The 24,231-nt window shown below is 57.6% G+C and overlaps 1 protein-coding gene and 1 long non-coding RNA gene across 3 annotated transcripts; one reads left to right on the top strand and one right to left on the bottom strand.

Annotated features, from left to right (window-relative positions):
- Window positions 1-558: 558 nt before the first annotated feature.
- On the top strand, window positions 559-22,894 carry KRT80 (keratin 80). Of its 2 annotated transcripts, none has more exons than XM_043563986.1 (9): window positions 559-1,103; window positions 6,963-7,171; window positions 11,802-11,862; window positions 12,125-12,220; window positions 18,730-18,894; window positions 19,319-19,444; window positions 20,084-20,304; window positions 20,773-20,828; window positions 20,964-22,894. In XM_043563986.1, exons 1-9 carry the CDS (start codon window positions 669-671, stop codon window positions 21,086-21,088), a joined length of 1,494 nt encoding a protein of 497 aa, XP_043419921.1. In that variant the 5' UTR covers window positions 559-668; the 3' UTR covers window positions 21,089-22,894. The 2 variants fall into 2 exon arrangements, with proteins under 2 accessions (XP_043419921.1, XP_043419920.1); XM_043563985.1 differs by having other exon boundaries at window positions 609-1,103; window positions 20,929-22,894.
- On the bottom strand, window positions 10,312-12,218 carry LOC122473423. The gene is made up of 2 exons (XR_006294668.1): window positions 12,107-12,218; window positions 10,312-11,359 (listed from the first exon to the last, which is right to left on the bottom strand). It is a non-coding gene; the product is annotated as an uncharacterized LOC122473423 (long non-coding RNA).
- Window positions 22,895-24,231: the final 1,337 nt, after the last annotated feature.

The following is a 24,231-nucleotide window of genomic DNA, read 5'->3' as shown; positions in this document are numbered from 1 at the left end:
CATCCTCGACACAGAAGTCAAATGACCTGCCTGAGCTCACAGGGGCGGCGGGCAGCCAAGCTGAGTCTGGAGCCCAGGCCTCACTTGGCCTTGGCCATCTGTTTCCTCCCCAGCCCCTGAAGAGTAAGTTGTCCCAGTAGGTGCTCAATAAATGATAGATCAAAGGAGGGAAGGAGGGAGAGAGAGAGGATGACAGGAAGAGGCAATAAGCCAGGTCGACTCTCAGGCAGCTAGAAAACAAATAAGAAGGAGCTGTTTCCCAGTGTCAGGATGGCACGCTGCCCGGAACGGCTGCCCTACACTCAGGGAGCGCAGGGCCTGCGCTTGCCTCATCTTTTCCAGAAGTATGTGAGCCCAGATACGTCAGCCTTCAGGTATGCAGTGAGGTCTGTGGCGAGAGGCGCGCTCTCTCTCTCTCTCTCTCCTCGCTCTCCTTCCTCCTCAAATCTGCCCTTCCCCTGCAGCCACCCCATCCCACCCAGCCCGCCAGCCAGCCCAGCCAGCCCCAGCTCCATGGAGGGGAGGTGGGCGGCTGTGAACAGCCCCCTCAGGCAGGCAGGTCTCAGGCCCTGGGACGAGCTGGGTGCGTGGTGCCGGGGGAGGGGCGGAAGCATCGCATCATCTAACAGGTTGGTCGGGCTGGGAGGCGTCCCGCCCTCCCGGAGCTAATGAGCACTGTAGGACAGGTGTTTGCTCCTCAGTCCCCAGCCTGCCCTGCCTGCGACCAGAGCCAGCTGCCCGCCACCCCTCAAAGGCTCACTCACACCCCCGTGCCCTCCCGAGTCCCGGGCCCGGGGGCCGCGATGGCCTGCCGCTCCTGCGTCGTTGGCTTCAGCAGCCTTAGCAGCTGTGAGGTGACCCCTGCGGGCGGCCCCCGGCCTGGGACCTCGGGATGGGGCAGCTGCGGAACCCCCGGGCCAGCCTTCAGCTCCCGCAGCCTCACGGGCTGTGGGCCGGCCGGCACCATCCCCAAGGTAACCGTGAACTCCAACCTGCTGGTGCCCCTGGACCTCAAAGTGGACCCAGCCATCCAGCAGCAGAAGAACCAGGAGAAGGAGGAGATGAAGGTCCTCAACGATAAATTTGCCTCCCTGATTGGCAAGGTGAGCAGATGTGGAGGGGGGGGTCCCAAAAACTAAGGACCTTCAGACCTCGGCAGGTGGCTGAGCTCTGTATTTCTGGAGCATCCTGCCCCACCCCTGACCCCAGCCAATGAGGAGCCAGCAAGCTAGGTCTGAGCAGAGAGATGGTGAGGGAAGTCCCTGAGCTATCCTAGCACTGGGGGAAAAAGAGGCCCCAGGATGGCTCTAAGGGATGTCTGGATAATGATGTGCTTCATGGCCTGGGGTCACTGACACCAGGGAGGAGCTCTAAGTGCGGTCAGAAGGATACCCTCTCATAGGAACAGCTGATGGAGGCATGCTTGGCCGTCCTACACCAAGGCAGGTGGACAGAGGAGATAAGTCCCCAAGTCCATGCTTCACACCGGGCCTTGGCCCTGCTCAGCTCCTGGAGACGTGCCAGCAGGGCCAAAGGGGCATGTGCGGCCTCCAGAAGGAGGCTGCAGGGTAGGGATGCCGAGGTACCATGTCAGGAGATAAGAATGCAGAGATTGGGTGTTGCGAGTCAGAAGCAGACAGGCAGCCAAGCCTCCCGAGCACCCACGTGAGAGAGGGAGTGAGTCCCCAGCACCCAGACTTCCTAGACCCCACTGCCACGGCTGGTGTGCTGGTCCGGGGGCACTCCTGTCCATCTCTGCCCCAGGGCAAGGGCTTCAAGAGCTCTGAGAAAGTCCCGTCCACCTCCCAAGCCCACTCCTCATTCACCTCCTCCAGGAGACCTCTCCCGATCAGCCCTCCCTGGGCTCTGCACCCCCTGCCATGCCCAGAAACGATGATCACAAAAGTAACAGCTGCATTCACCGCTTACTACAAGCCAGCCGCTGTGCTGGAGGCTTCACAGATTTATCTCAACTTCCCTCGACAACCTTATGAACGCAGTCTTAATTTTAGGCCCATTTTACAGATGAGGAAAACTCAACGTCTCCCTCCTGCTCAGTAAACCAGAGCCCCATCCTTCTGCCCCTGCCTCCATCTTTCTCTGCACTTGGCCTCCCTGCTTCGGTGCTCCTCTGCACGTGGCTACTGTACCCCATCAGGTGGGCGTTCGCGGAGAGGGGCAGAGGGAAGAAAGTAAGGGGCATGGAACGCCTGCTTGTGCCCAGCTCTCTGCAGGACCTTTGCAAATATGTGTCCTTTAGCCCACACAGCCACACTCCCCCCGCAGCTATGTCCCCTGCTGTAAAGATGAGGAGACAGCCGCCCAGAGGTTAAGCCCTGTGCCCAAGGTCACATGACCACCTAGTGTACAGTCTGGACTCGGGTTTGTTTCCCGCCCCCCGCCCCTCCCCCAACAACTCATGTGCCCAGACCAGCATTCCCGTGCCCACAGCCGGGGTGGCTGTGGTGGTGGGGGGGGGGGGGGGGATGAGGAGGGAAACGACAGCTGGAGAAGGACAACCATCCACTGAGGTGGCACATTCCCTCCCCCAGCCCCCGCCCGGCCGGTTGTGCAGAGTCCCGTGCTGCTGGGCCGTGTGCCCTAGGAAAACAGCCTGCTACCCTGGGGAGGCAGGTCCCTGCACAGCCACCTCCTCTCGAAACCCGCTCTAATCCCTTAAAAGGAATGCTTCACGAGCTATGTAATTTGGCTCAGATGGGTGGCTCTTCTCTCTGAACGCCAGGGCTGATATCACCTTATGCCTCTGCCATGGGGACAGGAAAGGTACATAGGCACAGGGAAGGGGCCCAAAGGGTTGGGGTCCTGTGCCCGGGGCCAGGGCGACACCCCCTAAGGTCTTCAGCAGAACTGGAACCTCCCAACCCGAGAGCCTTGGCCTTGAGATGGATGTTCTTCAGGGTAGGACGCAAGGAGCCATGGGTGCTAGCTTCTTGGGGGCCCTGATCATTGGGGCCAAAAAGCCCCAGCTGGTCCACCGGCTCCCCAGAGAAGGTCTGTGAGCTCAGTCGGTTAGCTCGTGTCCCCTCCCATCTCCTTGTAAAGGCCTCCGGGGCCCAAGGGAAAGCTCCATTTCTGGATTTGAGTCCTGGTTCCACCTCTGACCAGCTGTTCAATCTCAGGCAAATTATTTAACCTCTCTGTTTCTCAGTACACATCTGTGCGGTCGTCTTGTCAGGATCAACTGGGATAATTTTTGAAGAGCATTTATAAAGCACTTACCATGTGCCAGGTGGGTTCTGTGCGTTAAATGAAAAAATCACATAAATGGGCCCAGCCCAGGGAGCTCTTGAACCCAGGTGGTGCCTTCTAGGCAGGAGCCTGAGGGAGGGAGCGAGGAGAGCTTCGTGGGTAGCAGCACAGCACAGGGCTAGAAGGAAACGTATGGGCCCAGCGGCGAGATGCCAATAACCAATGCAGGGATGGGGGCTCTAGGCAAGGAGCAGGAACGGGCAGAGACCCTCCAGCTTTACATCCCCTCTGGGCCCTCTGAGGCACCAAGAGAAATCAGAGAGCACCAAGGAAGAGAAGGAGGAAGAGGATGGGAGGGTGACCTCCAGGAGTCGGCCGGGGGTCCCTGGAGCAGTGTTATTTCTCCCATTTGCAGGCTCTGTTTCCTTGAGCAAGCTACTCGCCCTCTCTGAGCTTCAGATTCCCCTGCCTGCTCTGCTCCTGCTCTGTGTCTGCTCCTGCTCTGTGCTCTGTGTCCTGAGCTGTGCCCAGCAGGACGGGGACAGATACAGCCCAGAGAGGAGGGGGAGTGAGCAGAGGCAGCAGGGGGGAGAGGAGGCTGAGGCAGGCAGGGAGAGGCATGCTGACCGTCAGCAGAGGCAGCCGGCCAGGCACTCTCACCCTCACATGCAGGCAGCAGAGGGGATGGAGACAGGACAAGAGAAAGGACAGCCAGTAGTACCCCTGAGGGAACCTAAGAGGGGTGGTGAAGTGCCTGGAGACAGAGCCATGGGCACAATGTCTTCCCCAGACCTGTGGGGCCTCTGGAAGCCCCTGGAGCCATCAACCTGCCTGCACACAGAAGGGCACGAGCCAGTGCTGCCTGGAAGGCAGGGGATGTGACAGCCCCACCTCTCCACCACCACCACCCATGTGGGGAGAAGGACCTGCCAGCCCCAGAGTCACCTCTGTAAGCTCACCCACTGGAGCCATGAGCTGGGGATCCGAATCCTCCCTCCCCAGAGGCCCCTAGCCGGGAGCTCCAGCCTGGCCTGTTCAGGTTCCTCTACCAACAGGACGTGTCTCCCCACCCTGGCTGGGCCTACTGCTCAGCCGGGCAGTGGAGTTGGGTCACAATGAGTTCTGTGCTGCCGGGCTTCAGTGTCTTCATCTGTAAAATGGGACGCAGGCAGACCAGGGCTTTGCTCTCCGAGGCCTCTCCTAGAGCTGTCACCTGCGATCTAAGGGCGGGGGGGGGGGGGGGGTCATCCAGAAAGGGAGGAAGGGGAGTAAGAGGTGACTGTTCAGCAGCCTTGACAGGTTAGGGGTAATTAACTGGCTACCTGGCCCTCCCTAGGTCTTTGTGGCAGAAAGGGAGGAGCCTTTGGGCAGGGGAGATTCTGGATGGGGGATGAGTTTCCATCCCCTCCCACTGAGACAATGAGAAACCACCCCCCTCCGGAGGCAGCCTGCTCCATTTGTCACAACCAAAAGTGGCCTCTGGCTGGCCTGCCTGGTCACATGTACAGCAAGCGTCTCCCAGCAGGCTCATAGCGAAGCATAGGAAATGGAGGTTAGGCTAAGGGAAGGACTTCCTGGTGTAAAGGGGGTTTGCTGCTTATGGGTGGAGGAAGGAGCCTCACATCTCTGCTCTCACCTCACCCTCAGTGTAAACACAGGGCTCTGGCTTGTCAAAACAGACGGAAGGTGGAGTGAGCAAATAGCGCCCCCACCAGAGATCCCTTACACACACACACACACACACACACACACACACGAGTAGGACCGAAACCTTCTGCGCCTCTGTCCCTCCTGCACCTGTTTGGCTGTGACAACAGCGGACGGCAGGCTCAGGTTGGCTGTAGGCAGAACTTGCCAGAACAAATGGGAGCTAAGAAAGAAAATGGCAGCACGGCCTACCGGGCCCCATGGCCCAGTAGCCCAGCTGGTGTTATCTAACACAAATGTCACAGGGGACTTCTCAAGGGTATTACGGTCTCTCAGGAAACCCAAGAAGGTGGGCAGGGCAGAAAGAAAGAGGAGGACCCACCCAGCACCCAAATTCAAAAGAAACAGGGAGTCCATGAAGGTCCAGAGGGGTGGGGGCATCAGACGGGCCCGTCTGGGAAGCTTGACCACCAAGTCGCCACGTGATCCTGGACAAGTCGCTTGACCACCCTGGGCCCTCACCTCCTTCTTTATAGGTGACGAGCACAAACCAGCTGATCAAAAGGCTCCTGGCTATGATTCTGGCTCTTTCAGCTATGATTCTGAGAGCTGGTGCCAGCAGTGGTCAGGGGAGCGGCCAGCTACCTGCTTGCAGCTAGAGGGAACGTCACCGGGCTGGTTATCTATCACAGCATCCCCGTGACAACAGCCTGCCTGTCCAGGAGCCAGGCCCCTGCCATCTCTCCCTGCTGCCCCTGTCGCGGGCACCAAGTGGTAGGGATCCCACGAAGGGACCAGGCGGCTCCCAGTCTGACGGGGAGGGTGGTAGGTCTGGACAAGTAAGGAGCAGATGACCTGAGAACCCCGTAAGGAAAGGAAGGGGGGCGTCTTTTGAGCTGTGAGGCTTCCTGCAGGAGGGGTGCCGGGAGCGCATACAGGAGGGGCAGGGATGGCGGAAGAGGAGGGGCAGAGAAAAGCTGGAGCCCCGAGAGGACAGGCAGCCTGGGGGAAAGCCGGGGGCCCCCTCAGGCTGCGCTGGGCTGGACTGGGTGGAGGGAAGGACAGGAGTCAAGAGGGATCCCAACAGGGCGTGGTGGCTGGGGTGGGAGCCGCGGGAAGCCCTGCATCAGTGTATGAAGGAGGCGGGATGGAGGCGGTTTGAGAGAGGCTGCTGTGCCCAGAGCCTGCCCAGTCGTCACCCTCTTGGCAAAACTGGCCCCAACTAGAGGCAGAAACCAGTCCGGGAAAGGCAGGTGGGTCCCAGGGCCCGCGGCGACTCCAGCAGCAGACAGGGGGCCGCATGTTGTAGGGGGTAAAAGATCCTAAACCCCAACCGCCTGGATTCCACACCCGGCTCTGCCGCTTGCCAATTTTGTGACCTTAACCTCTCTGTGAAGTGTGGCAGAAGATAACCGTACCCAGCGCTTCAGGTTGCTAATGAAGCAAAGATGCCAAGCACATAGAACAAGGTTCCAGCACACAGTAGGGGCCACAGAAACATTAGCTAGTAAGACTGTTCCAAAGCGCCTCCCCGGCTTCCTCTCCCAAATAGCCCTGAGAGACGGCCAGGGCAGGCCATCGCATCCCCAACTTCTAGCTGGGGAAACTGAGGCTTGGAGAGGCTACAAGTCCAAAGTTGTCGAGAGGATTAGCATTTCAGTACTAACCAGGCCCTCCCCTGCTGAGTTTCCAAGGCAAGATGAGACTAGGCTTGTCAGGTGGGGGGTGGAGGGGGACGGCAGACGGGCCTCTGACACCCTACGTTCCCTGGGTCTCCCACCCAAGCCCCAGGCGGGCGTGGAGGGCCTCTCACATCATTGGCACATTCAGCCCCTTCCCTCCTCTCTCCGACCCCGCTCCTCCCCTAGGAAATCTTTGCTAATTGGCCCCGCCTCTCTCTGATGCCTCACCTTATCTCTCCATCTTCTGTTGGAACCATCAGTAAGTGGAGATGTGATCTGAATGTGCCGACTGGGGCGAGCACAGAGCAGATGAGCCACCACTGTGCAGGGAGGCCCCCATGCGGGCAGGCGAGCTGGCCCTGGGCGCCCGCGCACAGCCTGTCTGCACCCGACCCTCACACTGCTGCTCCCCTGTTCTTCCAGGTGCAGGCCCTGGAGCGGCGCAACCAGCTGCTGGAGACCCGCTGGCACTTCCTGCAGGGCCAGGACTCTGCCACCTTCGACTTCGGGCACCTCTACGAGGAGTACCAGGGCCGGCTGCAAGACGAAGTGCGCAAAGTGAGCCAGGAGCGGGCCCAGCTGGAGGCCAACCTGCTGCAGGTGCTGGAGAAAGTCGAGGAGTTTCGAATCAGGTAGGGCGCGCCTTACAGGGGCCGGGGGCAGGGACTGATGGGGTGGGGGGGTGGGGGGCAACCTGCACTCAGACGCAAAGGCCAGGGCACCAAGCCACGAAAAGAGAAGACTTCCTTGAAGAACATTCCCTTCCTAAGACTGACTGACTGAGGACGTACTATATGGCAGCCAGCATTCTAAATATTGGGAGGATATGACAGTAAACCTACAGCAACCTTTCCAAACGGTGGCCATGCAACAGAGTCAGTCTTGCACTGGCTGACAGCTAAGCACCCGGGCACCATCGCAGCCCCCGTCCCCTATCCCCTCCTCTTCTGCCCATAAACACGCTCGCTCTCGCCCACACATCCCACTGGCAATGGGAAGTGGTCACCAGCTAGAGCGACAGATGGGCTCCTGCCTGGGATACAGTTTGGAAATTCGATCTCGGTGGGGACTGGAAAGGGAAGCAGGTGCAGGCAGGAGGCAGACACGGCGGGGTTTGGTGGAATAAAGAAACAATCCCCGGGGCGCCTGGGTGGCTCAGTCGGTTAAGCAGCCGACTTCAGCTCAGGTCATGATCTCACGGTTAAGCAGCCAACTTCAGCTCAGGTCATGATCTCACGGTCCGTGAGTTCGAGCCCCGCGGCGGGCTCTGTGCTGACAGCTCAGAGCCTGGAGCCTGTTTCGGATTCTGTGTCTCCCTCTCTCTGACCCTCCCCTGTTCATGCTCTGTCTCTCCCTGTCTCAAAAATAAATAAAACGTTAAAAAAAATTAAAAAAAAAAAAGAAACAATCCCCTGTAGGTGACACGTGCCTGACCTCAGTGGTCACCTTGCGATCTCAAGAGACGAGGGAGCCCCAGCCCCAGCCTGCGAGCCGCTTATGGACCGAAAGGGGCTCCGTCTTTGCCTCCATCCCCTCACTAGGTCCGCGACCGCGGGCAAGTTGCTTAACATCCACACCTCATTTCCCCCTGTCTGGAGGGGTGATGATGATGCTGAACCAGCCTGAGCCTGGTGTGAGAAGGCAGGGGGCTCATCATGGTGCCCGGCAGCCAGACATGCCAAGTCTTCTGTCCCCTAGAAGGCTGAAGTGGCCGTCACACAGTAGTGACCTTGACACAGGTTTGCTGAACCGAACTGGGCAGTCTGGAAAGGCAGACCAGGCGCTTGGGTAACTCAGAGGGGAGGTGACATCTTTGACCAGATAGTGGGCAGGGATTCCAGGACGAGGGAGGCTGAGACAGAGCAGAGAGGCGCCCCTTCCTGTGGTCTGGTCTCCTCTGGAGGAGGGGGGGTGGGGCGGGAGGCTCCTGAACCCTTCCCCTCACCTCCTCCAGCACTTGGCCCAGCCCCAAAGCCTTGCCAACCCAAGGCGAGGCCTGCAGTCTTGGGAGAAGCCAGCCAGGTGGGGCTGGAGCATAGAGCGCCCTATCGGGAGTCCAGGGGTCTGGACTGTGGCTCAGCTCTCCCACCACCTCTCCATGTGACCTCCCCTGCTCAAGCCATATTCAGAGGAGATGCTCACATGGGAAGCTCTCCCCATTCTAGAGGCCTCAATTTCCTCATCTATCAATCTAGATGGAACTTTCTGGCCAACGGGCATGATCTGCAGGCCTGGCCAGGGCTCATCCTCATGGTTGAGCCCCTTTGTGGCCTAGGGGCCACCTATCCCCAGCCCTGCCCTACCAGTTCCTATGGAAACCCATAGAAACCCTCACTGCCCATTCTGGGCTGCCTGGCTTCAATGTCTGACCATGATGAGGAGAACAGGGTCAGCATACCAGAACCCAAGACTCTATTCACTGATATCTAGCCAGTCTTTGGCCCCCAGAGAATCAGAGAATGGCCGGATGGGGGCCTTGGATCTTCCCTTCATGGGGGAGGAAACACAGGCCCAGAGAGGGCAGGGAGTTGTCCTCAGTCACACAGCCATGCATGCTAAGTCCCATGTCTAACCCCAGCCATCCGCGGTACAGGGCCTGCTCCTGTGAGCCCAGCCAGATCACATCCATGGAGGCGCTTTGTAAGTGGAAGTTCTGTACAAACACTACTTGTTGTTTTAATCTGGCTCAGCCTCCTCGTTTGGCCCGCTGCCTGCCTTCCATCTGCTACCTGAGCTTGCTGTTTGGGCTCAGGGCCTCTCTTCCCCTCTCTGGGTAGGGAACCCACCAGGGTTGAGGAAGATGAGTTTGGAGGGCTTCTCCGGATCCACAGGCCAGAGCCAGGGAAGCTCCAGCTTGGCTGTGCAGAGCCCGGGGGCCCCCAGGAGCCAGGAGATGCCAGGCCAAGCCCTAACAAGGAGGGGTGTGCCCTGCCTCTATAAGGCCGATGAGATCAGCTTCACTTCTGGAAATAAACAAGTTGGGGGGGGGGGGGGGCGGGTGCCGGGGTGGGTGTGACAAGCTGAAAAGGGCTGAGAAGGGGTTTGGGAATTGGTGGCTGGCAGACTGGTAGGGGATTGGGAGTGCAGCGGGGGACATGGCATTTACCCAAGTCTCCATGAGGATGGAGACTTCCAAAAGCTTTATGTAGCCAGGACCCCAAGGATCAGCTAGCTAACTCTTTTATTTATTAAGGATGAAGCAGGGGCCGGGCAAAGCCTCTTGGGAAACCACTTGCCCAAGGCCACACAGCAAGTGACTCAGGGGTACCATGTACAATTGTGCAAGAGGTCCACTGCACAAAAGCATCTGGTTGAGGAGGTGAACTAGGGCTGAAATCCAATGGAGTTGGTGAAGAGGGAGGAGGGAAGCCTACACGAAAGGATGGAAAGGGCAGTGAGGAGTAAGGAGGAGGTTTCACACCTCAGAGAACCCCCACTGGACAGCTCTCCCCACGGTCCTGCCCCCCAGGCAGGCAGAACTCTGCTATCCAGATGGGAGGAGAGAGAGAGAGAGCCTTGAGCACTGGGCTTATGTGGAGAGGGCCAGTCAATGAGGGGCTTCTCAGCTTGGGACTTCCTCAGCGGTCACCAAATTTCCAGTGGGAAGTCTGGGAAGGAAGTGCAGAGAACCACCCACACTCCCTCTGCAAAGAGGCCTCCCACGGTTTCTCTCCAGAAATGCTAGAGGCCAAGGCAGAAGGGTTGGAGGCCGGGGCCTGGCGTTAGATAGAGCAGAGCTCCGGTAATAATAATAGCTTTAGCAGGTACCGTGCACTTTGTAAACACTCCATGTATTAACTTATATAACCCTCGTGACATCACAATTATCATGACCGAGGCGCGCAAGCAGCTTCTTCAAGGTCATGTGGCTAGGGAGCGAGGAGCCAGGATCTGAGCCCCAGCAGTGTGGCTCTGGAGCCCGCTTGCACAGGAAAGAGTACAAGTAAACTTCCCGGGCTTCCCGGGCTCTGCTGGGCCCCAGACTGCAGGCCAGTCCCCCTGGCCCACCCTCCTCCCCACCCCCACGACCTGCATCCTAAGAGCCCTCCTGCCCTGCAGACAGACTCTCGGAAGCCAGGGCAGTGTCTGGGGAGCCGGTGTGTGCTCAGCACACGGAGTTTTAGAGACCCTGTGTCCAGCGGGCTCTTGTCGGCTTGGGTCCACTCCCCTGGGTGTCTCAGGGAGGCTGGTGGAAAAGAGGGGGCCCTTCCAGCCAGCTGCTGTGGGCAATGGGCGACGCTGCCTCCGTGAGGTCAGGGACCTGGGAAGGCGGGCGGCTGTAATTAGAGCCGCCAGTGATTCAGGCATTCCCTGGGGAGGAGGGATGAAAACAGGAAGCGCAGAATCCCCACATCCACCCATCACCCTCAGCCCCCGGGGCCAAGATTAGAGGCAGGGGTTAAGATCAGTGACCCAGAGATCCCGTCTCCCATCCAGCAACGTTCTTATTCCAAACACAAGGTGGGCCTGAGTAAGGAGGAGACAAATCTAAGAAGAGAGAGAACCCACCTGCGTTGAGTTCTGACTCTGCAATATCTGTCATGCATCAGGGGTGGGCTTGGTCCAACCCCCACACGTGCACACACATGCAACCCCACCCCTGATAGACAGGCGAGCCGAGGAAGGAGGGCTTCACCTGCCCAAGAGCACACTGTGGGTCCCTCTGGCTGCAATGTCCACACTCTCCCCTCCAGAGGGACCACGATGGAATGGTGTCCTACCAGCGAGCAAAGCAGACGAGGTGGAGGGAGAGGGTGAGCGGGGAGCGGGCATCTTGGAGCAGACTTGACCGAAGGCACAGCTTGCTGGAAATGGTGGTTCTTGGGGGGAGGAGATAGGGAAAAGAGGAGAGAACAAAGTAAGGATGAAAGGGTGCTGTGCAATCCAGAGAGGCTTCCTGAAGGAGGCGGATATGAGGAAGAGCCGGGAAGGGGGACAGATGCCCCCAGGAGAGGAGTGGCTGATCATCTGGAAGGAGCGTGAGAATGGGGAGCAGATGTGCCTGCCTCCCCGGAGCCCGCACCACGTGTCATGGGCCTAGAAGGGATGTGTCACAGAAGATGAGGGGCTACATCCACCTGAGGCAAGGGCCGCTTTTTTTTCCAATTGGCACAAGGCACCGAATGGGACAGCAGAGGCCCTGAGCCCCACTGAGGAGAGTTCATCGTCCCCCGAGTTCCTGCCACATGCGGCTGAACGGCCTCTCTCTCTCTCTTTCTCTCTCTGCCGCTGCCTCGCACCCCCACCCCAACCCCATCCCAGGTATGAGGACGAGATCTCCAAGCGCACAGACATGGAGTTCACCTTCGTCCAGCTGAAGAAGGTAGCCTACGCTGCATGTCCCAGGGGCTCCTTCCCCGTGGACCCTCCGCCCTTGTCCCCTGAGGATCCCCCAGCAAAGCCCTCAGAGGCTTGAGTCCCGGGACCATAGACAGACACTGATATCTGTCCTCACCCTGCTGCTTCTCCCCGGCACTGAGCCAGGGCCCCCCTGGGAACCACCCCCAGCTCCCTCAGGATGGGCACCCCTCTCCCGCCCTGGGACGCCGCCCTCCCGCATCACTCACCGCTGCTCCCACCCTCAGGACCTGGATGCGGAGTGTCTCAGGCGGACCGAACTGGAGACCAAATTAAAAAGCTTGCAGAGCTTCGTGGAGCTGATGAGAAACATCTACGAGCAGGTGAGGAAAGGGGGCCGGTGTCCCACCGAGCCAAGAGCTCAGGGGAGGGAAGGGCGGCCAGCAACAATTTCCTCAACCCCTTCCTGCACCGCGGTCAATAATCCCACGTATCCCCACATCACTCATTTCGTGGAGCACAGGCAGGTTCCCAAGAGGCCTCTCTCTCAAGGAGACCCTGTTCCTTGGAGTGTGCTGGTGTGCGGAGGGCATGTGGGGGACCGGTGCATCCAGGCAAGGGTTGGGAAGTGGCCTTAGGGGCAGAGAACCAGGGGGCCTTGACCAGCTGTCCTTATGGAACTGATCTCTTCCCATCGCTGCAGCCTAAATGGCGGGCACCACCAGGCCCAGGTCTGAGAGGCACGCACTTCCCCCTCCCCTGTTTTGGGCTGAGGCAGAGAAGACCTATAGTCAGGTTCTTTGGTTCCCAGACAACGCTAGCTTCTGCCGGAACAAAAATGACCCAGGAAATGCAGACAGGGGAGCCTCCAGATCCCTTCTGATTTGTCCCGAAGTCCTCAGCTGAGCCTGGGGGGTAAATGGCCCAAGGCCGAGGGCACGGCCAGTGCGGTCAGCAGATGGGCCCTGCTGCTGGCCGGGGACGCCGGCCCGTCCACGCCACTCTGCCTCCAGGGCGTCCTCTGGGACAGATGTTCTCCTCCCCACCTGCCCGGCCCATGAGCCTGGCCCATGACCAGGAATACACCTGGGTGTTGCCAGAGGCACACCCACCCACCTTCTTGGTGCTCCATTTGGATTTAGCAGCTCTTGGACCCCAAATCCTGACTCTTCATTTTTCCCCCCATTCCTGTGCCTTTGGGCAAATTATTTCTCCTCCCTCTGCCTCAGTTTTTTCATCTGTAAAATGGGCTGAGTCATAACACGGGGCCCATAAGGTTGTGCTGATTATTCAATGCAGTCATCCAGGTAACAAATGGCGATGGCAAGCCTGCCGGGCCCCTAGCACCGATATCACAGCAGTGGGCACGATGGGCAAAGTCCACGCTCTCAGGGGCTACCTGAGAGCTAAGAGGGGACAGGTAACGCGCCAGTGAACGAACATGTGAGCGAGATCGTTTGGGAGGGTGAAAAGTGCCAGGTTGCAGAAAGCCAGTTGTGGTAGTGCTGGAGAGGGAGGGGAAGGTCAAGGATGGGAAGGGGGGAGCGGGGTCTCAGCGGAGGTGTGAGTGAGTGAAGGCCCCCGCTGGGGAGGTCCGGCCCAGGGGAGAGCTCAGTGGGTTTCGTGCAGAAGATCTGTGTAAAGCACCGAAGACACGAGGGGTCGGCTCACACGGGGGCTCGGCCCCCGAGTCGGAGTTTGGAGCTCATTCTAAGAGCGCCGGGCGGCTCCCGGGGGGGCGGGGGGGGGGGGCACTGGGAGGGGTGGTACAGAGAGGGGAGGGGTCTGGCCTGTGCCGTCACGAGACCGCTGTGCACGCGGGGGTGCTCAGTGCGCACGGCAATTGTTAGCGCGAGGTGCCTAGTGGGCGTCGGGTCGTAACGTCCGCGTGTCCACGGACTGCCGCAGGCTAAGAAGGCAACACTGACCCTGCGCTCCAAACTCTCCCCACGCCCGTGGGCCTCTAAGCTGGCACTCACAGAAATAGAACGCGAGCCACGTATGTGATTGTTTTTCCAGTAGCCACATTTAAAAAAAAAAAAGAAGCGGAAAAAATTAATTTTAATAATACGATTCATTCGGCCCTGTATATCCACAATGTGATTATTCAGCATGTAATCGATACAAAAAAGTAAGAGGCTGTTTTACATTCTCTTTCTCATGCAACAGCTCATCTCCGTTCTGACTAGCCACATTTCAAGGGCGGGCTACCACACGTGGCTAGTGGCTACCCCAAGGGGCCAGGCAGGTCTAAGCAAAGGGAGGTGCCAGCCACAGCTGGCTCAGGGGCCAGAGAGTTTTGACTTTGAGCAGACACCAGATCAGAAAAGCACGGCTACAGGGGCGCCTGGGTGGTTCAGCCGGTTAAGGGTCTGACTTCGGCCCAGGTCATGATCTCACGGTTCGTGGGTTCGAGCCCCGCATCGGGCTTTGTGCTGACAGCCCAGAGCCTGGAGCTTGCTTCTGATTCTGTGTCTCCCTCTCTCTCTGCCCCTCCCCTGCTCACGCTGTCTCTCTCTGTCTCTCAAAAATAAATAAATGCAAAAAAAAAAAAAAAAAAGCGTGGCTATGTAGCCCACCTCTGCATTTCAGAAAACAGGCCTTCCCTCTCCCAACACACACACACACACACACACACACACACGCACACACACACACACACACAGGCCAGGAAGCCTCAAAAGCAGATGACCAGGGGCTGCTCTGGGCCTCATCTATACACTGCAGCTGCCTGGGCAGCCCTCTGCCCCTCACCTCCGGGGAGATTAGCTAGGGGATCTACTGACAACCCCCTACAGGCAGGCGCCCCTCCTAAAATGCCGACAAAGAGAACCTGATGGGTCTAAGTTGATTTGGTGCCTGCCTGCCTGCCTGCCTTCATAGTGCCAGGGAGGCTGCTCCAGGAATATAGGCTGCTTTGCCTCCAGACATTTCACCCCGGTTTCATCACCTATGACAACAACAGTATGGTTAGCTACTGTTTATTGAGTACCTACTATATCCCAGGCACTGTGCTAAGTGCTTTCCAGGTGTAATCTCATTCACTCCTCACAGCAACCCTATAAAGGTAGGCATGATGATTAAGAGAGCACAAACTTTAGAGCAGCTTGGATTTGAATCCTGGCTCAGTAATTATGTGAGCTCCAGCATGTTCTTTTATCTCTCTCTAGACCCCAATTTCCCTATCTATAAAATGGGAAAATAATAGAGCCTAGCTTACTGGACTGTTGTGAGGATCTATTTTGTTACTATATGCTAAAGCAGGGGCGCCTGGGTGTCTCAGTCGGTTAAGCGCCGACTTCAGCTCAGGTAGTGATCTCGCAGTTTGTGAGTTCGAGCCCCGCGTCGGGCTCTATGCTGACAGCTCCGAGTCTGGAGCCTACTTTGGATTCTGTGTCTCCCTCTCTCTCTGCCCCTCCCCTGCTCACACTCTCTCTCTTTCTCTCTCTCTCTATCAAAAATAAATGAACATTTAAAACTCGCATATATATATATATACACACATATATATATATATATATGCTAAAGCAGTCAGAACAGTATCTGGTATATGGTAAATATTAAATGTTAGCTGGTTTCGGTTCTACAATTACACCCATTTTACAGATGAGAACATGGAGGCTCAGAGAGGTTTTAAAAAACCTGGCCAGGATCGCACAGCTAGCAAGAGGTGGCAGCGTTCAGAGCCCAGTGCCATTAAGCACTCTATTTTACTGAGCGGCAGTCAATTACCCCCGCAGAGTCACCGCCTCCCCTGACGCGGGAACCACAAAGAGGGTCGTCTTTAGAGAAGCTCTAAACTGCACATTGGCTCATTTGTTGCCAACTTGGAGGTGCACATGCTCTGTAGGGCCCATCCCGTGGCGGCTGCCTGCACACAGCCTGCATTGTTAGGTCCTCTGCAGCCCAGCGGGGCCCAGCGTGTCGGAACAGGTCTACAGATGTTCTGCACCCTCTGTTTCCTACTTCTGTTTACCGAGCTCATGCTTACTCTGCCTCTTTCCAGAAAGGGACTGAGTCTGCGCCATCGGCTCTGTTTTGCCGATCCCTTCTCCCTCCCTCCCGACAGTGCGTTCTGACAATGCCCTGGCCTTTTCCTGGCCCGTGACAAGGGCCAGCTCATGCCTGGACTAGAGGGCTTTACGTGAAACTTCCTATGCCCGCTGACCGCCCCCCACCCCCGCAACGTGTTGACCAAGGAAGCCCCAAAGCTGCATTCCCGAAACCATCCACAGCCAAGCCCTGGCTGGGATACTGGTTCCAGGTGGGCAATGTCAGCCTCCAGTGGTGACCTGGGAACAGCAGAGGTGGGACATGGGTCTGTAGGGACCATCAAGCTTATTCTGACAAAGGGGTGGGGCTTCCCCCTGCTTTTGCCCAGAGATCTTTGTTAAGTGCATTTGAAGAGCAATGAAAATCCTTCATCAGGAGACTTCAAGGGGCAGCTGGCCACCAGGCTCAGGGTCCTGCCAGCTCCGGGATGGGGACAGGTTGCCCCCAGCGGGCCTTCTGTACACCCACCACTGCCTTAAGCTTCCTTCTGCACGTTCCTTGTACCCTGGGAGGCCGGCGGGTGAGGTTGGGCAGCCAGCAGACAGGGCAGGGGGGTGCCTTCCTCCTCTGGTCTCCAACCTCTCTGTGCATAAAGACAGACCGAGGCTCAGGAGGGGGCCCGAAGTCAGCAACGAAGGTCAGAATATGGTCACGAGACAAAAATTGAACGTGGATCCAAGCAGGCCTCACCAACTGCCAGTTTTCAGGAAATGCAGGGGGCACGGGGGCGGGTTTAACACCAGCACATGGAGCAATCCATAAAATCCAGACTTCGGGGCTCGCTACAAGGCAAGCAACCCAGTGTTTTCAATAAGAATAGCGAGGCGACTGGATGGCTCAGTCGGCCAAGTGTCCGACTCTAGGTTTCAGCTCATGATCTCATGGTTCGTGAGTTCGGGCCCCACACCAGGTTCCATGCTGATAGTGCGGAGCCTGCTCGGGATTCTCTCTTTCTCTGCCCCTCCCCCACTTGCTCTCTCTCTCTCTCTCTCTCTCAATAAAAGTAAATAAATAAACTTAAAAATTTTTATTTAAATAAGAAAAATAGCAAAAGAGAGAGAGAGAGAGAGAGGAAGAGCGAAAGTTGGAATGGTATCTATAGAATAAGAGAGACTTAGAGACATATGGCCCAATTGCGCTAGAGGGACCTTCTTTGGATCCTGATTCAAACAAGCAAGCAAGACAGAGAGAGGGAATATATATATCTCAGAAAAATGGGAACAGGGACCAAAATTTGCTGACTGAGGCAGAGGTCAAGGGTGAACTGTGAATGCCAGTAGGAGTAATTGTGCCGTCTGTGCCCCACGCCCTCCCTCCCCCCAAGTGAGCCCCACCCCTGCCTCCCAGGGGGCCCGCCCCCCTCCCTGCCACCTGACTCACTCTGTCTGTACAATGCTGGCCACGGACCCTCGCTCCTCCTTCCCGCACCAGCCCTGCCCAGGCCTGGGTTGTTCCGCACCTCCAGGGGAGGTGGCCCAGGGCCTGAAAGGTGACACCTTGCAGCCCCTTCTGAGGACCCCTGTCCCCACCTGCCTCTCTCTACGTACCCCTGAGCATTCAGGCCGGAAGCTGTCAGGCTGCAGCCTGGGGCTAGAAAGATAGACTGGCTTCCGCCCCTGTCCCTGCCTCTCTAGGGGAGCTTAGCTAGAGCAGCAAGGGCTCTTGGAAGGCGGTCTGCACCCACAGCTGTCTCCATAACCTCTCTGTGCCGCATTCTCTTTCCTGTCTGTGATCTGGGTCCTGCCAGCCTGGCGAGGATGAAATGTGAGGTCTGGAAAGCACTTAGCGCACAGCCTGGCCCGTAATAAGCCCCCTGAGAGGTGTTACCATTTCCAGGGGTCTCTGAAGATGTGGGCTGGCGTTTCCTTTTTTTTTTTTTTCTTCTCTGACAAAGTGAGGGAGCAAGGGCAGAGGGAGAGAGAGAATCCCAAGCAGTCTCCACGTTCAGCGTGGAGCCCGACGGTGGGGCTCAGTCCCATGAACCGTGAGATCATGACCTGACCTGAGCCGAAATCAAGAGTCCAACGCTCAACCAACCGCGCTGGGCTGGCGTTTTCGAAGCAGAGGAAAGGACAGAGAGGAGGAGGAAAGAAGGACCCTAAAAGATGGGGAGAAAATGAAAATATCGAGGCTAAATTGTGTTGTCGTGGGCAAGCTCCTCAGCCAGATTGGGGGGGGAGGGGGGCAGGTTGTGGCAAGTCTCTGGGGTGACTCTGAAGTCACCTCAGCCTCTGCCCCTGGCAGGGGAGCAAGGAGGACAGTTTTGTCAGCCTCCAGCCCTATTCCCGCCTCTCATCATTCACGGGCTCCCATTCCAATACTTATTCAACAAACAGTGTTCACTTCCAGATGTGGGGGGCAGGGAACAGAGAGGCCAGTGGCTCCCCAGGCCCTCGGGGAACTCCCATCCAGAGGGGGAGGCCAGGCTGCATTACCACTGAGCCATGACAGAGTAGAGGGGCCACAGCCCCCCACCAGGCATCCCGGGCCTTTGCCCCATCAGCCAGGAGCAAAGTGTCCCACCCTGGGAGAGGTGGGGACACTGAAGAGAAATAGGCTTTCAAGATGAGCCTCTGGAGCCAGGAGTCCCTCACTGCCCTGTCCCCTCTACCCAGAGAGGGAGGTGACACTGGGTGAGCAGGGGCAGCGAGCTGCTTCCCAAGAGTTGGAGCTGGGGGCAAGTGGCCGAGAGGCGCCCATCACTGGGTCATCCCTCCGGGAGGCACAGAGTATCACTCTCCACTCACCCTGGGGAAGCAGGGACCACGGGGGACTATGGCTGGCTGCGGGTGTGGTCCACCTCCACCAGCCCTGAGCCCCTGCGTCTGTGCCCGGCCAGGAGCTGAAGGACCTGACAGCCCAAGTGAAGGACGTGTCGGTGACCGTGGGCATGGACAGCCGCTGCCACATTGACCTGAGCGGCATCGTGGAGGAGGTGAAGGTCCAGTATGATGCCATCGCGGCCCGCAGCCTGGAGGAAGCCGAGGCGTACTCCCGGAGACAGGTGTGGGGCTGACTGAGCTGGGCGGGGAGGGGCTGAAGTCACCATCAGCTCTGTGCACTGACAGTCTGTGAGAGAGACGTGGGGAGCACAGGGGCGGCACAGCCGGTTCACGGGCAGGTGTGGACAATGTGAGAGCCCAGCACTCCAGCACTGCCGGCCGAGAGCCGATGCGCTGGGGGACAGGTCACGGTCGACGCCCTCCAGAAGCCACCCAGTAACACCAGGCCAGGGGTGGGTCCAGCCAGAGTCAGGCATGGAGGGGGTAGGAGGGCAAGGCTGGCCTGGGAGTGGTGGCTGCAGAGGAAGTGGAGCTGGGGAGGGGGGCGCTGGTAAGAGAGAAAGGGAGCAGCAAGGGGCAAGGGCAAGGGCACAGGGAGGGATGCAGTGAGCTGCCCCTCACTGCCACCTCCTCCGCGCCCTCCAGCTGGAGGAGCGAGCCGCCTGCTCAGCTGAGTTTGGGAACAGCCTCCAGAGCAGCCGCAGCGAGATCGCTGACCTCAACGTGCGCATCCAGAAGCTTCGATCCCAGATCCTCTCCATCAAGAGCCATGTGAGTATCTTGAGGCCCCTCCTGGGGGTGAGGCAGGGAGGAGTGCAGGGGCACACACTCTCTCACCCTCACGCACGGACACACGCAGACCACACTCACACGCTGAGAGCATGCAAAGCCCTGGGCAGGTCACTTAGCAACTCTGTGCCTCAGTTTCCTCACCTGTCCTAAGATGGCTGTGAGGATCACGTGAGCATTGCATGTAAAGGTGCTCTGTAAACTGGCCAGCGCCGTGGGAACGGTGCAGAGCACCAGCACAAATACCCAGAACCCACCTCCTCCCTCCCAGGCCTCTGGCCAATGATACAGAGAAGAGAGCGGACACCTGAGCCCAGCGTCCAGCCAGGACAAGCCTTAGAGCAAGTGCTGCCCTCTCAAGACAGCTGAGACCGGCTCCCGGGGTGGGGGCGGGGGGAGGCTGCAGAACTTCCCTCTCTCGTGGCCTCCGGAAAGGGTCTCCTTAGGTCTAACTGGACTCCCTCTTGCCTCAAGGCAACCCGGCCCCACACCCAAGAATAAACCGCCACATAGCACTCCCTGCCCTGCATACCTCCCCCTTGGACAGAGGTGGGCTCCCGGCCCACTCTCTCCTCCCGCCCAGTGCTCGCTAACCCCTTCCCTCTGTCGTCCTGGCTGCAGTGCCTGAAACTGGAGGAGAACATCAAGGTGGCCGAGGAGCAGGGGGAGCTGGCCTTCCAGGACGCCAAAGCCAAACTGGCCGAGCTGGAGGCCGCCCTGCACCAGGCCAAGAAGGACATGGCCCGGCAGCTGCGGGAGTACCAGGAGCTCATGAACACCAAGCTGGCCCTGGACATCGAGATCGCCACCTACCGCAAGCTGGTGGAGGGCGAGGAGTGCAGGTGAGGGCTGGGGCTGGCGGGGTGGGGCTGCAGGACGGACTGGACACGGGTCCCACGCAAAGCCAGCCTCCCCTTCCAGCAGGATACGTGAGCCGGGAAGACCTGGGGTCGTGTCCTGGCTCAGCCACTTACAAACTGGGACCTTGGCCCGTTCGTTAAATCCTGTTTCCTTATCTGGAAAAGGAACTGACCGTAACACGGCCTGCGGTGGGGAGGATTGATACGATTCTGCATGCAAATGTCTGTCGTAATTAAGTGCTCAGTAAATGTTAGGTACTTAGGCAGGGGAGAGGAAACAGAGGCCCAGAGAGGACAAACTGGCTAGCCAGGGCCACACAGCAGGCCAGCCCAGGACTGCGAATAACAGCCCAAGAATTGCCCTCCACCTGCCACTCCCCAGGGCCCCAGGCCCAGGGGGGCTTAAGCCACAGGCCCCCTTCACATCCTACCATTTCCCTCCTCCCCCAGGATGGACTTGCCTTCTACCGCCATGGTCAGCGTTGTGCAGTCCAGATCCAGAACTGGTGAGTCCACTTGCCCTAGGAACCCCTGGTGGGGAAGGGGACACGTGGGGGAGAGTCACGACCCTAAAGGCATCATTTTAAGTGGCTCCCAAACCTCCAGCCCCTTCCCTGCCCCACCCCTTATGTTCCCTGTAGCTGCCTCCAAGTCTGGCCTTTCAAGAGCCCCCTCCTGGATAAAGAAGAACAGAAAAGGCCCTGTGATCCAAATCACTGAAATGTCTGAGAAGTTCCTCTCGCAGGAGTCAGAGGCCTCAGAGTAAGGCAGCTGGACCCCAGGAGCCCAAGTCACCCCCCTGCAGCAGGAGGGACTTAAGCTAGGCTCAAGAAAGCAGCTTGGAGCCTCTAGGTTGGGAGGGGAGGCAAACCTGACTCTGAACGGAATGGAGAAGGGTTCACAGCAGGGCCTGATTTTTTGTGGGCTGCCTGGGGTGGCACAGGACTGTCGCCGGCTCTTGGGAATCACTCCACTCCATCTCGGTATTGCAGTCCTACCCTTCCAACCTCCTGGCCGGAGGTTTTCCCAACTGGGTAAACTGGAATCAGGGGTCAGTTTTATCACCATCTCCTTGCTCTTCTGAGGCTCCTCCCCAAACAGAGGGCTCTGACCGAGGAATCTTTGGCCCTTTCGCCCAACCCTTGCCCTAAACTCACATCTCAAGCCTTGCCTTGCCTCTGCCCCAGGACTGAGGCGGGTGCCCTCGCTCACCCAGCCCCAGCCAGCCATGAATCAGGGGCTGGTGAGGACTGTTTGGGCACCCTCCCCACATCTGGCGTTCCTGGGTGCTGAGCACCCCCGGGCCCCCCAGAAACCTGACAGTATTAGGGAGTGAAAGGAGGAAGTTCCCCAGGTGTGTGGGCCCTGCGCCCGGGGGTCAGCCCAGACACCTGTGCCTCTTCCCTCCTCCTATGGGTCCAGTCAGAACTGGACAGGCTGCCCAGCCTGCTCCCGGCTCCTTCTCCAGAAGCTATTCTTGCCATGATAAACCCCCATGAGAGGGAAGCCCGATGGCAGCCTGGGACCAAGCAGGAGAATGTGGCCCTCCCCTCTCCTCCCTGACATCCTGCGGTTCACCATCCTGCCCAGGATCCAAGCTCTCTGCACCCCCATCTCCTGCCTAGGTGTTTCCAAGCCTGGAACTTGGCCCTGGTGTGCCAGGCCCTGGAGACCCCTAGGCCCACCCCTATCATGTAACCCTGGGCCATTTCCCATGAGTCCCACCTCTCAGGGTCTCTGTTCTCTCCATCAGGCCGATCAGATTGACCCTTCCCTCCTTTGTATCACTGTGGGGCCCAGGAACACCCCCGCACCTGTGGGGTGAGAGCCCCCTCCTCCCACCACGCCCACTCCCCTGCCTACAGTGGGGCCATGAAGAAGGCACAGTCCAGGCAGGTCTGGGAGCTTCTGAGCCCTTCATATTGGGGAGGGGAGCCCCAGCGACAACCAAAAGGAATTCCGCATCCAAAGAGAAGACCAGGGCTGGGAGGAGCCTTCTCTTTCCTCATCTTGGCTCTCACCTCTGGGGCTCACAGGGGGATCCTGGCAGCTCCAGCCCCCCGGGTCCACGAGCCACCCTCTGTCCTTCCCTCCCTTCTCCCTACCTGCCCTTGCCTCTCTCCACTGCTAGCCTCAGTCTTCCTTTCCTTCATCTCAATTTCCAGGACATGGTCCCCCAAGGCCCCTGCGAGGCCTCAAGGTCCTCCAGCCTGTGGGGGGGCGCTGAAGGGCCACTGACTCTCAGGCTGGAGGAAACTCAGACATAGACTCATCCCTGAAGTCCCCAAAGGGTGCCGATTGCTGCTCTTTCTCTGCCTATTTATTGGTTTCCAAGGGAGCAAGTCTTCAGTGGGGATGCAAGGTATATAAAGTATATATATTATTTTTCATAACTTATGTGGCTTTTAACTTATTGCTTCCCTTCCTGTTTCTGCATAGTCAGTGCTATATTTACTATCTGGATAAACAACACATATCCCAGCCACCCCACTGGCTGGCAGACTATCTCGGGGCAGTGCCCCCTTCTCCCTCCAGGGGATGAATAAAATGCTGAGATTTGTCCGTGGAAAAAGCTGTGTGTCTGTTTTGATCTGTCCTCTCTGGATTGGCCAGTCACTCACTGATCACATAGGTTGACCACAGGACTTTGGGGATTCTCCAATTATGGGGAAAGGGGTCCAGGGACTTAATTATACCTTCAGACCAATGCAAACTTGGACACAAAAAGGTCTCCTGCCCCACCACCCTATAATGAGACTTGCCCAGTGTCGACCTACGTTCCTGACACCTCCTGAGGTGTCTAGGCACCACATGGCCGCCTCAGCAAGCACAGACAATGGGGGATTCCCCCCGAGCTCTTCACCGCGACTGTGGGGGTTGGCACAGCCCAGAATATATTCTGATGGGTACAGGCCTAATCCTGTCAAATCAAATTTTAGATCAACAAACAAGGATTTAAGGACCTTCTCCAAGCCCAGCCCTGCACTAAGGCACCCACAATTGTTCCCCACCCCTCCATCTCAGGAAGCTCACAGTCAAGTCGAAAGATAAGCTATCTACCTAAGATAGCCAGCCCGAACTTCCTAACCAAGTGAGAAGTCCAAGGAATCAGAGAATCAGCACAGGCTTCTTGGAGGAAGAGGGGCTTTAAGTGAGCACTAAGGAGCTAGCTAGATAGAAGGAAGAGCAGGTGTCTCAATGACAGGAAGCTTGAGAGCAAAGAAGGGACTTTGAAGCGTTCGTGTCCTGGCTCACCCACTCACTGAGACCCCAGACAAGCAGAGCTTCATTTTCCTCATCTGTGAAATGGAGCATAGACCTCCCCTACTCACCAGATAGGGTGTTTGAGGATCTGGCAAGATAGCTGTGTTCTTTCCTATCAGGAATACCACATCCTTCATTTCCAGCACTCTGAACTATAAGAGGATTGTGAGAAATGTCACTATTATTATAGCACGTGTTGTGGATTAAACCCACTAGTTTGAATACCAAATAACAGGCAAAAAATGGGCCTCGGGCTGGCCCTCATGGGGCACAGTACAGCCAGTCCCCCGGACTGGAAGTTCTGAGACTTCTACTCAGGGTTGATCCATTCTTCTGAGGCCCCTGAGGTGTGGGCTCTGCTCTCGAAATTCAGCAGAAACTGCTGGATAATCCACATTCCCATCTAGGAGAGGTCTAGAACTGAGACTAACTTGCTCCTTACTCTATTCTATTACTTTCTGGATTATGAATTTCTAAATACTAATTTGAATTTCTGGATCTGAATATGAATTTCAGAGCCAAAAATTATGCACACACTTGTTATTTCCTTCCTTCTGCTTTCTTTGAATTTATTTTTTTTTTAAGCCATCTCTGTGCCCAACTTGGGTCTCGAATTCATGACCCTGAGATCAAGAGTCGTATGCT

Source organism: Prionailurus bengalensis, chromosome B4, assembly GCF_016509475.1.
Source record: "Prionailurus bengalensis isolate Pbe53 chromosome B4, Fcat_Pben_1.1_paternal_pri, whole genome shotgun sequence".
Classification (NCBI taxonomy): Eukaryota; Metazoa; Chordata; class Mammalia; order Carnivora; family Felidae; genus Prionailurus; species Prionailurus bengalensis.
Note: the sequence above shows the minus strand (reverse complement) of the source record. Positions and strands in the feature narration are given on the sequence as shown.